The following is an 11,796-nucleotide window of genomic DNA, read 5'->3' as shown; positions in this document are numbered from 1 at the left end:
GTGCCAAGAAGACTAATCACTATAGCCAGAGTTCACTATCCACCCTTGAGACTCAATGTGCTTGGGGTGGACATTATCCCTCCCCTCAACCTGGGGAAAAAGTTTCATATCTCATGCACTCACATTTTAGTGTAAACAATAGACCTGCCTGTGGGAGAAAATGGTGTACCATTATTTAGCAACAGCTGAATTCTATAAACATTTCATAGAGGAAAAAACTAAATCCCAAAAAAGTGTTGATACAGCTTCCCTCATGTGTCCAATGTTATTGGAATCTGACTGTTAAGCTGTTTTTGCCTGTAGTAACATTTAAAAAAGCAGCACAGACCAATAACTGATGACATAATATTTTAAGATAGTATATCTTACTATTTTTATTTAAAAGTCTAGGGATAATAGAATGTGTAACAAAAGAACATTGAAATTTAACAAAATTCATTTTTAGAACAAAATATTTATAAATTAGAGGTTTTTTTAAATATACAGAAACATTGACTGGTAGAATTCTTAAAAAAAGATGTACTGTACAAACCAATATTTACACAGATTGACATTTTGGTCACCATTGTAGTCAGTCAATATGACTGAAGGATTCTAACTGCATTTAGCAGCAAGATTTATGCATAACAATTACATTTTGTCCTTCTTGACCCGCAAGGGCTACCTATTAATCATACAGCTTCTCCTTAAAACTAAAGACATATCTGTCATGGGTAGTTTTTTTCTTCAATACAGTGTTGATTGTTGAATGGTGGCAACTAAACTTTTCATATCTGAGGAACTAGTCATTTTTACATTCTGTAAATTGCAGCAGGACCTTATGGCATAGCCATAAAAAGCACATGATTACCATGATTATATCCCATCCTGCTTTACTAACACCTTGTCCTTTTTGCTTTTTTTCTTCTACAAAAGAAAAAAGTATACCATTTTGCAGTGATACAAGTTATTTGCATGCCATTCAAATTAGGTCCAATAAAGTAACATTATCTAGATATCTTAAGAAACCTACACTTTTACACAATGTTAAGGCAACCTTTTAAAAAAAAGACAAAGGAGAATTATAGTAGTATGGAAAATAAAATGAAGCTGCACCAATTGTCTAAATGAAATGTACAGCCTTAACCCATAGTTAATCTTTCAACTCAGAAATGCTAATGTTAACGCTAATTAAGTTTTCATAGCAAAACAGCAGGTTAAGGGCAATTTAGTGACAAGCCTCAGAAGCCCAGTGCGACCCTGCATCAGCAACCTCAGTAACAGTTCTGAAATGTTTGTCTTCTTTTATTCAGTCTTTACTCTGGGGTTTCAAATTCAATAGGATGAATTTTAATAGAGGTGGATTTCAGTGGGTAATATCTCCCTTTCCAAGTTTTCCAGAAGATCCCCTGCTTCCTCTCATGCCTCTGACGAGGGATGGAGCGAAAATATTTACCATTGAGGTTAGAATGGCCGCATGCACTGAACCACCATCCTCCTGTACAAGAAAAGAAAATTAGAATATGCTACTTTTAAAAAAAATATTTAAATAATGCTTGTGTGAGATTTACACTATATGACCAAAAGTATGCAGACACTTCTAATTGAGTTTAGGTGTTTCAGCCACAGTAATAGCCAACATTGGCAGCCGAATGGGTTGTACCGAAAAGCTCAGAGACTTTAAACGTGGCACCTTTGCCACAGGTCAGTTCGTGAAATTTCTGCCCTGCTAGGTCCGCTCCAGTCAACTGTAATTGCTCTGTTTTTAAAGTGGAAGCATCAACTAATAGCAGCTCAGCCATGAGGTGGTAGACCACGCACACTTAGATTGATTAAAACTTGATGGAGGAATAATGGTTTCTGAGTTTGGGCTAGGCCCCTTAGTTTCAGTAAAGGGTAATATCAATGCTACAACAGAGAAAGACCCTTGTATGCCTTCAACTTTGTGGAACCCATTTGAGGAAGACCTGTTCCAGGATAACCACATCGGCCATTTTACATGACACAATTTTTTTATTTTGCTGACCATCCCAGATAAAATGCTGCCCTTCAGTATGGGGGATGTATAACTGACTAATTGGTTCCCTTCTATAAGTCTATCACACACACTGCAGGGCAGCATTTTATATGGGCTGGTCAGCAATATGTAAAAATTATGTGTCCTGGAAAACATGGCCGATGCGCTCACCCTGCTATGCACAAGGCAATGTCCATAAAGACATGGATTGACTAGTTTGGTGTGGAGGACTCGACTGGCCTGCACAGATCCTTGATCATAACTCCATTGAACACCTTTAGGATGAACGGGAATACAGATTGCAAGCCAGGCATTCTCATCCAACATCAGTGCCTGTGCTCACAAATGCTCTTTTCGCTGAATGGGGACATATCCCCACAGATACTCAAACCTTGTGGAAAGCCTTCCCAGAAGAATGGAGGCTACGGGATTGGGATGTGTAATATGCTCATATGGATGGTTGTCCATGTAATTTTGGTCATATAGTATAATTCTGTTTAAAAAACAAAAAATGACATCATGAAAAAAGTGCAATATGTTAATTTGTGATTGTGGTGATGTTATTATTCATATAGTGCATCAAGGAAATTATCATAGACAGTAACAGTTTCATTACATAAAAGACATAATTGAGGAAGGCATATTAGATAAGACTTAAACCTACATGGATGGCTTACTAGCAAGAGATAAAAAAAGTAAATGTATTAAGTTGAAAATTAAAACAAACTATGGTTCTGTCTTCAGTGGACACATATTGTTTGGAAACTGTGAGGGAAGTGATAAAATCGTAGGAGTTTTTTTTTTTTTATGTTCACGTTTAAAGATCTAATTACATAGAATGTTTTCATATATATATATAAAAGCTGTTACACCTAAATTGCTTGAAAAAAGGTACATAATTAAATCTCTACCCACCTGAGAGATGTTTCGCACAATTGATATCAGGTTTAAGGTCCTTATCATGGTCTCGAGTGGAAAATGCTTGTGATCGGAAGTCACTCAGAGCATTTTCAAGGTCACCAGTCACTGGTGCAAAGACCTGGAGGGCATAGGCTGTGCTGGAACCTCCCAAATGAAACTCTGACTCCATATACTGGATATTTTCCTCCCAGTCTTGCAGCTCAATGCGTATGACATATCGCCCCTGCTTAGTTATTTGATGAATCTTCTCCAATCCAAGCCAAAACTCACCTGAAAATGCAAATAAGGCCACAGAAAATGAGCACTGTAGTCAATTTTATAAACGGAAACGTGATCTTCACACGTAAGTATTTGAATGTTTATGTCTGGATTCTTATTGAATAGAATAAAGAAAATAAGCTATATTTATACTGACCATTAAGTGCACCAAATCCATTTCTGTATTGTTCCCACAGCTGATCAAAATCCACTGAGCCATCACTGCGTCTCTGGATAACTGTCCATCCCTCTTCTGTTGGGAGAGAAGACAAATTAGACTAAGCTAGATTAAAAGTGCTGTTCCAAGGATACCTTGGATGGGTGCAGCATCATGTAAATATTTTATTTTTTTCTCCCTTCATGCTCCAGTCACTTAAAAACTGCATTAAAATGTTTGAGATACAGTTGCTCAGCAACAGAGTTCTGTCATTCCTTCAAAGTCCTCTTCAATGCATCACAGCACATAAAAATTGACCAACTGACCACATAGAACCACCCCTGGCCCCCTTTAAACTAGAAGTCCTTCAAGTGACTTACCACCAGTAATTTCACAGTACACTTCAAAAGGCTGGGCCGTACTTGGCTTAACAGTGAAAATGCCGCTGGTGCGTTCACCTTCTAAAAATATCTGATGACAGTCAGATGGTGGCCCTGAATAAAGAGAAGTTAATTCTTATTATTAAAGGTTCATTCTCTTTGCAAACCAAAGTAAGAACAGACCTGTTACGTTAAGGCAACAATTAACATCGCTGAAAAAGGGTAGATGCAGTAGACACTTAGGAATGCTTGAGAGATTTTTTGTTTATAATGTAAAGTGTATTTGTTTTTTTTAATGCAAATAATAAATATTCAGGATACAGAAAGCAAAGTGGAGAAGTTAGGGGAGCATTCAGTATGAGTTACCAAACATATGTGTACTGGTAATTTGTTTAACATTATAAGAAAAATGTTCATGCTGTTTGGAACCCCATATACCAGTTTAGAAAAAAAACTGTTGTTAAGGATCAACAAATGAAGTTATTAATATATGTTTTTTATTATTATTAACAGCATTGGTAACACTAAGAAAGAATGGACAAATGTGGGATTTTATGAGTAATCTGAATCAATTACAGATAATTAAATACTATCCTATTATAGATTGTAGACAATTCAGAATAAGCTTGGAAGACTACAAAAGGACAAGGCTCAAATCCAGGTTCACGGTTCCTTGTTTTAGATTACAAATTACTGTTAAAATGTTATACACATTAACTATATACCTTATTCTTGAATGTATATCATAACAAACAATAGTAAATTAAATACTCGATCTATGTTTGAAATGGCATAAGAGAACCAAAAGACTATTGCCTCTGAAATGGAAGCCACAGGAAAAGCCTAATGTACCAGGTATAATGCGATTACTATTCGACAGACTATTTTTATGGTACGACCCATTATCCCTGAAGACAAAGAATGGTGAGAACATATAGGAAAGAGGTTTCATGTAAAAATGAGCTTTAATATTCACATACACACCCACTAAAAGTCCTTCTGTTATTTGTGCATTTCAAAGCACAATTACTAATCCTACATTTATTTAATGAGTTACAAGATACTCCACCTTTGCTTGTGCACTTTGAGCAGACTGCCAACACAACAATCTTAATTTCTATGACGGAAGTGCATGTGTCTTTGTAAATCCAATCCCATATTTATGCATAGTTGCAGCCAAATTTAATGATGGTATTAAAACTATATTGCAGTAGCCAAGAAATTGTTTGGCATATCGTGGCAACAGCTGATTGTGTAAATTGTTAATCTAGGCTGTCTTTGGGGGTCAGATTTCTACCAGTGAAAGTTGTAAATATGACGTTTCACACAATTCCCAAAGCTTCCACCTCGCCTTGGCCTTGCTGAGGAATACCAGACATGTTTACAATCTAAGCCCAGAATGCTGTTCATGGAGTACAATATATGATCTGGTCCCAGAGCAGCCAAACTAGCATGCCAAATCCAGTTGATTACAGCCAAATATCACTAGTGGAATACTCCTGTTCAGCCAAAGATCTAAATAGAACATAGTCAATGCCTCTTTTAGTTGTAAACGACCACAGAAATACTTTTAATTGTCTGCAATATATTCAGTAAACAAACTGACTTGTATTAAAATGATCAATGATATCATTTAAAATGAAATACTATATGTACCTTATGTATGCACATACATTATGTGTATTCTAGTGGCAAAGTATGTAATACAGGTTCTTTGAGCCTATGCTTGGAAATTTTAGGCAGTTTGTTAAATGCCTTGGCATTTCATTATATGTAAGTTTAACACATGAAAATTTGTATTTAGATATCCATTCATACATATTTTGAATTCCACAGAATGCCCTGACAGCCTTTTATAATGTTTAGACTACTGATCCAAAGGAATATATGGCCCAGAAAAATTGGGAAAACTGCAGCGAAATTGGTGGGTTATATGGGCAGATATTACGTCCATAATTTCTGAAGTTAAAATTTGAAACAGGGAGCACATATCAGGTATAATGTAATAAAAGTATAATTTTTTATATAAATACACACATATATTTTTAAAAGATATTAATAAAGGTTTTCATGCATTAGGAGTTAATGGAGTGTGACACATACTGGTGAATTGCATCAGCAAGTTAAAAAGTAGGGGAAAGGTTACAAAGGGATTTCTGCTTAGAGGAGGAACACAGGATAATAAGATCATTCAATCCCCTAGATGCCCCCCCCCCCATTCACACCCACACACAGCTATGTGAACTTTTACCTAGTTTTTAAAAAGAAATTCTACAATATGCCAAATCTTTACAAAATATCAGCATTGCCATATAATCTAGTAAGCAGAAATGTGGCGTAACACCCACTGTTTGTTTATTTAGATTGGTCCTGTAATATATATATAGACAGGCAGACAATCTGCCGACTGCATAGATGTAGGCTACTATAGCCAGAAAGCAGGTGCTGAGTAGAATCAGGTTATGTGACCCCACATGATAAGAGCAGCAGTGTCCGTAGGGGCCCCTGGGAGGGTCATAACCGGACAACACCAGGTTCTAGGTACTATGAAAGCTAGGCACAGACCTTTATAGTGTGACTGGGCAAGTAACAAGGGAGAACTCTGAACCTAGTGCCTTTTTGGGCTGAGTCCTGTACTCCATACTCCCATACTGGGAAAGCGCTACACAATCTGCTGGTGCTCTATAAGAAAAATGTAAAAGTAAACTGAACGGACAAACAAGACAACCTACTCCTAGTTTTGTGGCAGGTGGCTGGCACTCTAAGCCAATACACGCAACTGCATAAATATCAATTGTAGAATTTCTATTCAGTCATGGAAATAGCATTATAATATTAGTATTCCCTTAAAAGCAGTTACATTGCTGCACATGGCAAGCATTAAGTAAACGCTGATTTTTAGTATTGGAAAAGTTGACGACTGTCATCTTTCCATACCACAGAAAAACACTAAGCCACAAAATTAATCCTGCAGGAATGAACTCTTGCACAGTTGGAAGGAGTCCAAAAGTTTTCATCAGGAGGGCTGACACACCATCCTCTGGAAGTTATTAAGCGTCTGGCACATGGAACAAGACTTCAACTTTCACACACTTGGCTCTGGGACAAGGATGTCTATTGTTATCCATTCACAATGAGAACAGCAGGGACTTTGTACAGTATCGAAATTGCAGTCACTGGGTGATATCCAGGATGCAAATGTAAGAGCGTACAGTCTGCCTCAGAGGAATATAATATTGCCAAATCCTATTACTATTGTGGTTATGTACAACGTATCAGTGTGCCACAGAAAAAAAAAATCCGGATTAAAGCAATTTACTGACTTCACTGCATCTGTTTAGCATAGCAATTAATTTTACATGCAAGTGCAAGTTAATTAATTTAGAGCAACAAAAGAAAAGATAGTTCTCTCACTTCACTAATGTGTAAAAAAAACATTTCCTGAATTTTATTAAAAGCACATTCCAGTGTCCTTATGCGGCTGTACCAGCAAAGAATGCATTTTAAAGCATTTTTTTGTTTTTACTGCGTGAAAACAAAAAAACCCACACATTTACCTTACATTGCCTGCCATATGTGCTCCTGTGGTATACTGAGGCTCACATGAATATTCATATTGTTTAAATGACAGCTCTTTCCTGATATTGACTGGCTACTTTAAGCAAGCAAGGGGTTTTAAAACAGGATCATGGCAAGGTGGTTACACTCCAGCTCTGGAGCAGCAGGTTGTGCTGATGGTTGTTATTTTTTTTTTTTTTTAAACATGATACGCATTCTTTGATGGCGTGGCTTCAAGGGACACTAAATGTGTTTACTGGCTGGTCTCCAATTCTTAGCAAACTGACCGATGAAACATGCTGAGAAAAGGATTAAAATACAAATGTGACATAGGAAGTGATTATGTTGAAATGACTTCCTATACTGCTGAAGAACTGGGAAAAAACACACAAAAGGAAAAGAGCATATTTGAGGCTCTCTGATAAAAATAAAGGCACATAAGAATTCTTATCTTCATAATTGCACAACTTATTTTACAGGGTCAAACAGTTTCCATTATTAGGAAGACCTACATGTTAATTTAAATGCTCTGAATACTATTAATAAAAGACAAGGATAGCAACAGGTTTTGTTAGAATGCCAGAACATGGGGTAGCATGGACTATTGAGCAGGACATAATGGATGAGCCTTAATCAGGTTTATACTCACTTTCTGTCTCAGCCTCTATGCTGTCATTAGTAGGCTTTTCAAGTGAAGCTTCTTTTTTTAAGTGAAGGCTCAGTTTCTGATTTTCCGATATGTTACCCTGAATCTGTAATAAAACACTTCTTAGTATGATGCTAGTTTGTTAATAGTCATGCATTTATTGTTTATTGCATACTTTAAATTATAAAATTATGATATTTTTGCCACATAATATACAGCTTTCTATACTTGTATAATAGCTATATTGAATTGTATTCATGCAATTCCTTTTTAGACAGCTCTACTGTCGCTAAATTATTTTTTCAGTGGTTGGCAAACATGTTCTTTGTTATACAATGTTTAACAGTGCTACACAAATATGCCAATTGAACTATTCTGCATAGCTATACTTTATATATTTTTTAGGCAATGCAGGAAAACCCCTCACTTTGGTTTGCAGATTTTTAATTTGTTGGTTCTGTTTGTCTAGCTTCAATTGCTGCAGTTTGATCTTTTCCAAAAGCTCCATGATCCTCTCATTCTGAGTGTCCATTTGTGACTGTAATAAAAGAAAGAACCAGATTTAATTGACAGATTCATTATAATATTGACATTTAATCCTTTAGTTGGTTTTGTGCCAGAAGTGCATAGACTATACAGTGATGGAACATTTTATGTGCCAACTTCGTTTATTTTCTATCCAAGCCATTTTTTTTAATCCCTTTTAGGATGATTAGAGAAATCTATTTAACATTGACAATCAAGATTATTATTTCCCCAACCCAGTGGTATCTGATTCCAAACAGGAACTCTACAACCAATTCACTCTGTGTAATAGGATACTCATCACATTACTAGATCGCACATGCAGTACGTGCAGCACAGGACAACTCTCACTTCCAGTCACTCAGTATATGCCACTGTTGGTTATGACTATGTTGGTGGGGGGAAAAAAAAAAACAAAAAAAACCACAAATCACAGAATTTAAATGTAGTTGTTCTGATTAATTACACGTGACTGGTAACCAACACAATTTTTCCCCCAATGCCTAGTTCCATACATATTTGAAGTATCTGTATGCATCTACCCAAAGTAACTCTTTTGTTGTGTCATAAACAGGTCTGTAAACATGTCTGACATCTTTAACAGCCAGGTAATCTCTGGAAAGATGCCAGTGGCCCGTTTAAATGTCAAAAGTAATGTTGAGTACGGTGGTTATACATACATCTCTAAACTATTGTTGTTTATGCAAAGCTAGCAGGTTATTAGCCACTGGGATAGAGGGCAATAACAAACAAATGCCTGCACTTTGGATGGACACATTTTCATATTCCGCTCACATTCCTCCCTTTGGACTCTGATCAAAGTGCACTGGTCAGAATCACACAACCTAAGCAGCTTATAGAAAGTAAAGTAACCAATGTTATTGTCAACATTAGGTCACAGTCATTAATATCTGAAACGAACACACTGGGATTAACTTTAAAGGAGTGGATCTATGGAAGGGGGAACATTAAGTTAACAACCCAAAACGTAATGGGGGATTACGTGAAGCAAACAGTTAGACACTTCGGTTAAAGTGAAAGTTAAGTTAAGACACATGATTTTATTGAAGTTAATGTCCTAAGGTTACTGGTAATAGATAGAGGGGACAATAGTGGGAAACAATATCAGGGAAAATAATGTCCCCAGACAACAATACAGACTGTAGGAATGCAACCAGACCCTTAGAAGAGGTGTTGCAAGACAGTATCATGAGAGGCTATAGGCGACACAAGAGTATCAGGTCAGGTCATTTCATTCTGAAGGATCTTCAGGATTAATATTACTCGACATTATGAATTGGTGCCGACTACTTTGAAGCCACAAGACTTTACAACCCATGCACTTTACGTTTTTATTAGGTTTACATTGACTTTCAGTTTTCTATAATGAATTATGCTTTGTGTAAGCCATTACACACAGTGTTATACAGTACGGTCAGTCATGCTTTACTATAGTTGTAAACATCCCTAGTGTTCTGGTCTCCAAGGTTTCCCCAAATAATAAATGATACAAGTGTTGCACCATGTCTGATACAACACATAATACAATTGTATTTACAAATCAACTTGATTATCCCATTACCAAGATAATAAAACAGCAGTTTGTTTAAAATTCAGAATGATGTTACAGCCACCTGAACAGACTTACGAAATTGCGATTACATAATATTCGGCAGAATTAGCCCATATACATACAGATAAACAAGCTTGGGCGTAGAGGGTTTTTTCCCCTCACGGATTCTTAGGTTTCACAGAATAACAAAACATTCTAGACCTATAGAAAGCAGGAACAGATCTATCCACCTCCACTTGCACGCACTATTTACCTGCATACTGAGGATATCGTCCTTGTCGCTACGGTTCTGCCGCTTGCCAAGTTCCAGCAGCTGGATCTTATCTTCCATGTCCTTCAGCCTCTGGTCCAGCTGCTGCTTCTCACTGCTGATCTCTTGCACCTTATCTTTAAGCCCCTGGGACAGGTCAAAAAGTTGCCTGTCCCTGTCCCCCAGCTCTTGAACCCTACCTTTCAACATATCCCCACTCTCTTTGACCTCTTTGGTTTGCTTGATGAGCTCCACCAAAGAGACATTGTGCTGGCTCAGCCTGCCTGTGATCTCTTTTAGCTGGCTCTTTGTTTTGTCCACATGCTCTTTGAGACCGTGCCCTAGCTGGAGTAACCCATGGGCTATTATATTCATTTCGTCCCAAGATGCATACTGAACTTTCTTCTCTGATGAAATCCCCCAACTGTCCCCTCCCAACATTGAGCCACACAACACGAGACCTGTAAACAGCAGCTCCATATTTAAGCCTAGATTACTCTCCCCGTAACTATCTTGAAGTTAGGTTTCCAGATCATGTAGCACCTCTTTTTATATATTAGGAAAGCTGGCCCCTCCCTCAGTCCGCCCTGTTTACAACTGAGCGTGCTAAATTAAAACGCACGTGGGAGCCGCCCATGCCGCCTGGACATCCCAGAAATGAGCTAGCTTCCCGTAATCCCAAATATCCGGTATTCACTTCTAGTTTTCATTATACAAGGAGTTATACGATTATACAACAGACATATACATATAATATTTCACACATCCCTCGGAATCTCGAACGAAATGAAACTTTTGCACGCATATTCCAAGTACATGCTTTCTCAGTGGGGATACGAAATGACAATAAGACTAACGAAAAAAAAACTGCAAACATTTATTGATATGGCATTTTTGATAATTTTATCAGTGTTAAAACGTTTGTTGTATGTATGAACAGTGCAAAAACAAAAAAGTGAAAAGTGCCCCAACTGGAAATATCCAGTATTTCTGTTACACCATCCTAAATTCCTACAGCATTCACACATACATTTACTGCCAATGTAGTGCAGACGTGCGTTGAGACACAGTCCTGAATGACTACGTCCAGCACAGTCATAAGATACTCTTACGTATGAGTCACATAGGGTCAATTCTTTCACTGCATGAAAAATAAACCCAATACGTCTTCGGAACAAAGATAAAACCATAGAGCAGTGTACAGTCTATGAAAATAATAATTTCATGTATGACCAGTATCCTAGATAGTTTAATCAGCTTCAAAAGTGTATCTGACAAAAAAAGATTAGTCTGTTGTCGTTGGACACTGTCTGCTACAATGTTATAACATGAGATCAGTTATTTTGTGGTGCACTTATCTCCCTCCTAACCTAGGATCATGTGTGGATAGTGAAATGATTGAAGTACCGGTATTTAATATAAAAAATTCTGATCTTGGCTTCTATTAAAACTGCTACAGTCCCACTGCAGTTGCACATTCTTACGCGCATGCATTCAAAACTGGTGAAGAGCAGAGAAAAGGAATGTATAGC

The 11,796-nt window shown here is 37.2% G+C and overlaps 1 protein-coding gene across 1 annotated transcript; it reads right to left on the bottom strand.

Annotated features, from left to right (window-relative positions):
• Positions 1 to 346: 346 nt before the first annotated feature.
• On the bottom strand, positions 347 to 10,777 carry ANGPTL4 (angiopoietin like 4). The gene is made up of 7 exons (XM_053463794.1): positions 10,268 to 10,777; positions 8,344 to 8,454; positions 7,920 to 8,022; positions 3,713 to 3,826; positions 3,333 to 3,428; positions 2,912 to 3,187; positions 347 to 1,477 (listed from the first exon to the last, which is right to left on the bottom strand). Exons 1-7 carry the CDS (start codon positions 10,742 to 10,744, stop codon positions 1,296 to 1,298), a joined length of 1,359 nt encoding a protein of 452 aa, XP_053319769.1. The 5' UTR covers positions 10,745 to 10,777; the 3' UTR covers positions 347 to 1,295.
• Between the last annotated feature and the right edge of the window lie 1,019 nt (positions 10,778 to 11,796).

The sequence above is a fragment of the Spea bombifrons genome, chromosome 1 (genome assembly GCF_027358695.1).
Source record: "Spea bombifrons isolate aSpeBom1 chromosome 1, aSpeBom1.2.pri, whole genome shotgun sequence".
NCBI lineage: Eukaryota > Metazoa > Chordata > Amphibia > Anura > Pelobatidae > Spea > Spea bombifrons.
This window is presented reverse-complemented; position numbering and strand designations above follow the sequence as displayed.

Bases quoted from the DNA above. Each gene is read 5' to 3' on its own strand.
- ANGPTL4 (XM_053463794.1), bottom strand. From the start codon at position 10,744: ATGGAGCTGCTGTTTACAGGTCTCGTGTTGTGTGGCTCAATGTTGGGA. The intron at 3,827-7,919 runs GTGAGTATAAAC...CTCTTTATTCAG, and splicing joins CATAGAGGCTGAGACAGAAA to GGCCACCATCTGACTGTCAT. The intron at 1,478-2,911 runs GTGGGTAGAGAT...TTTCTTGTACAG, and splicing joins TTGTGCGAAACATCTCTCAG to GAGGATGGTGGTTCAGTGCA.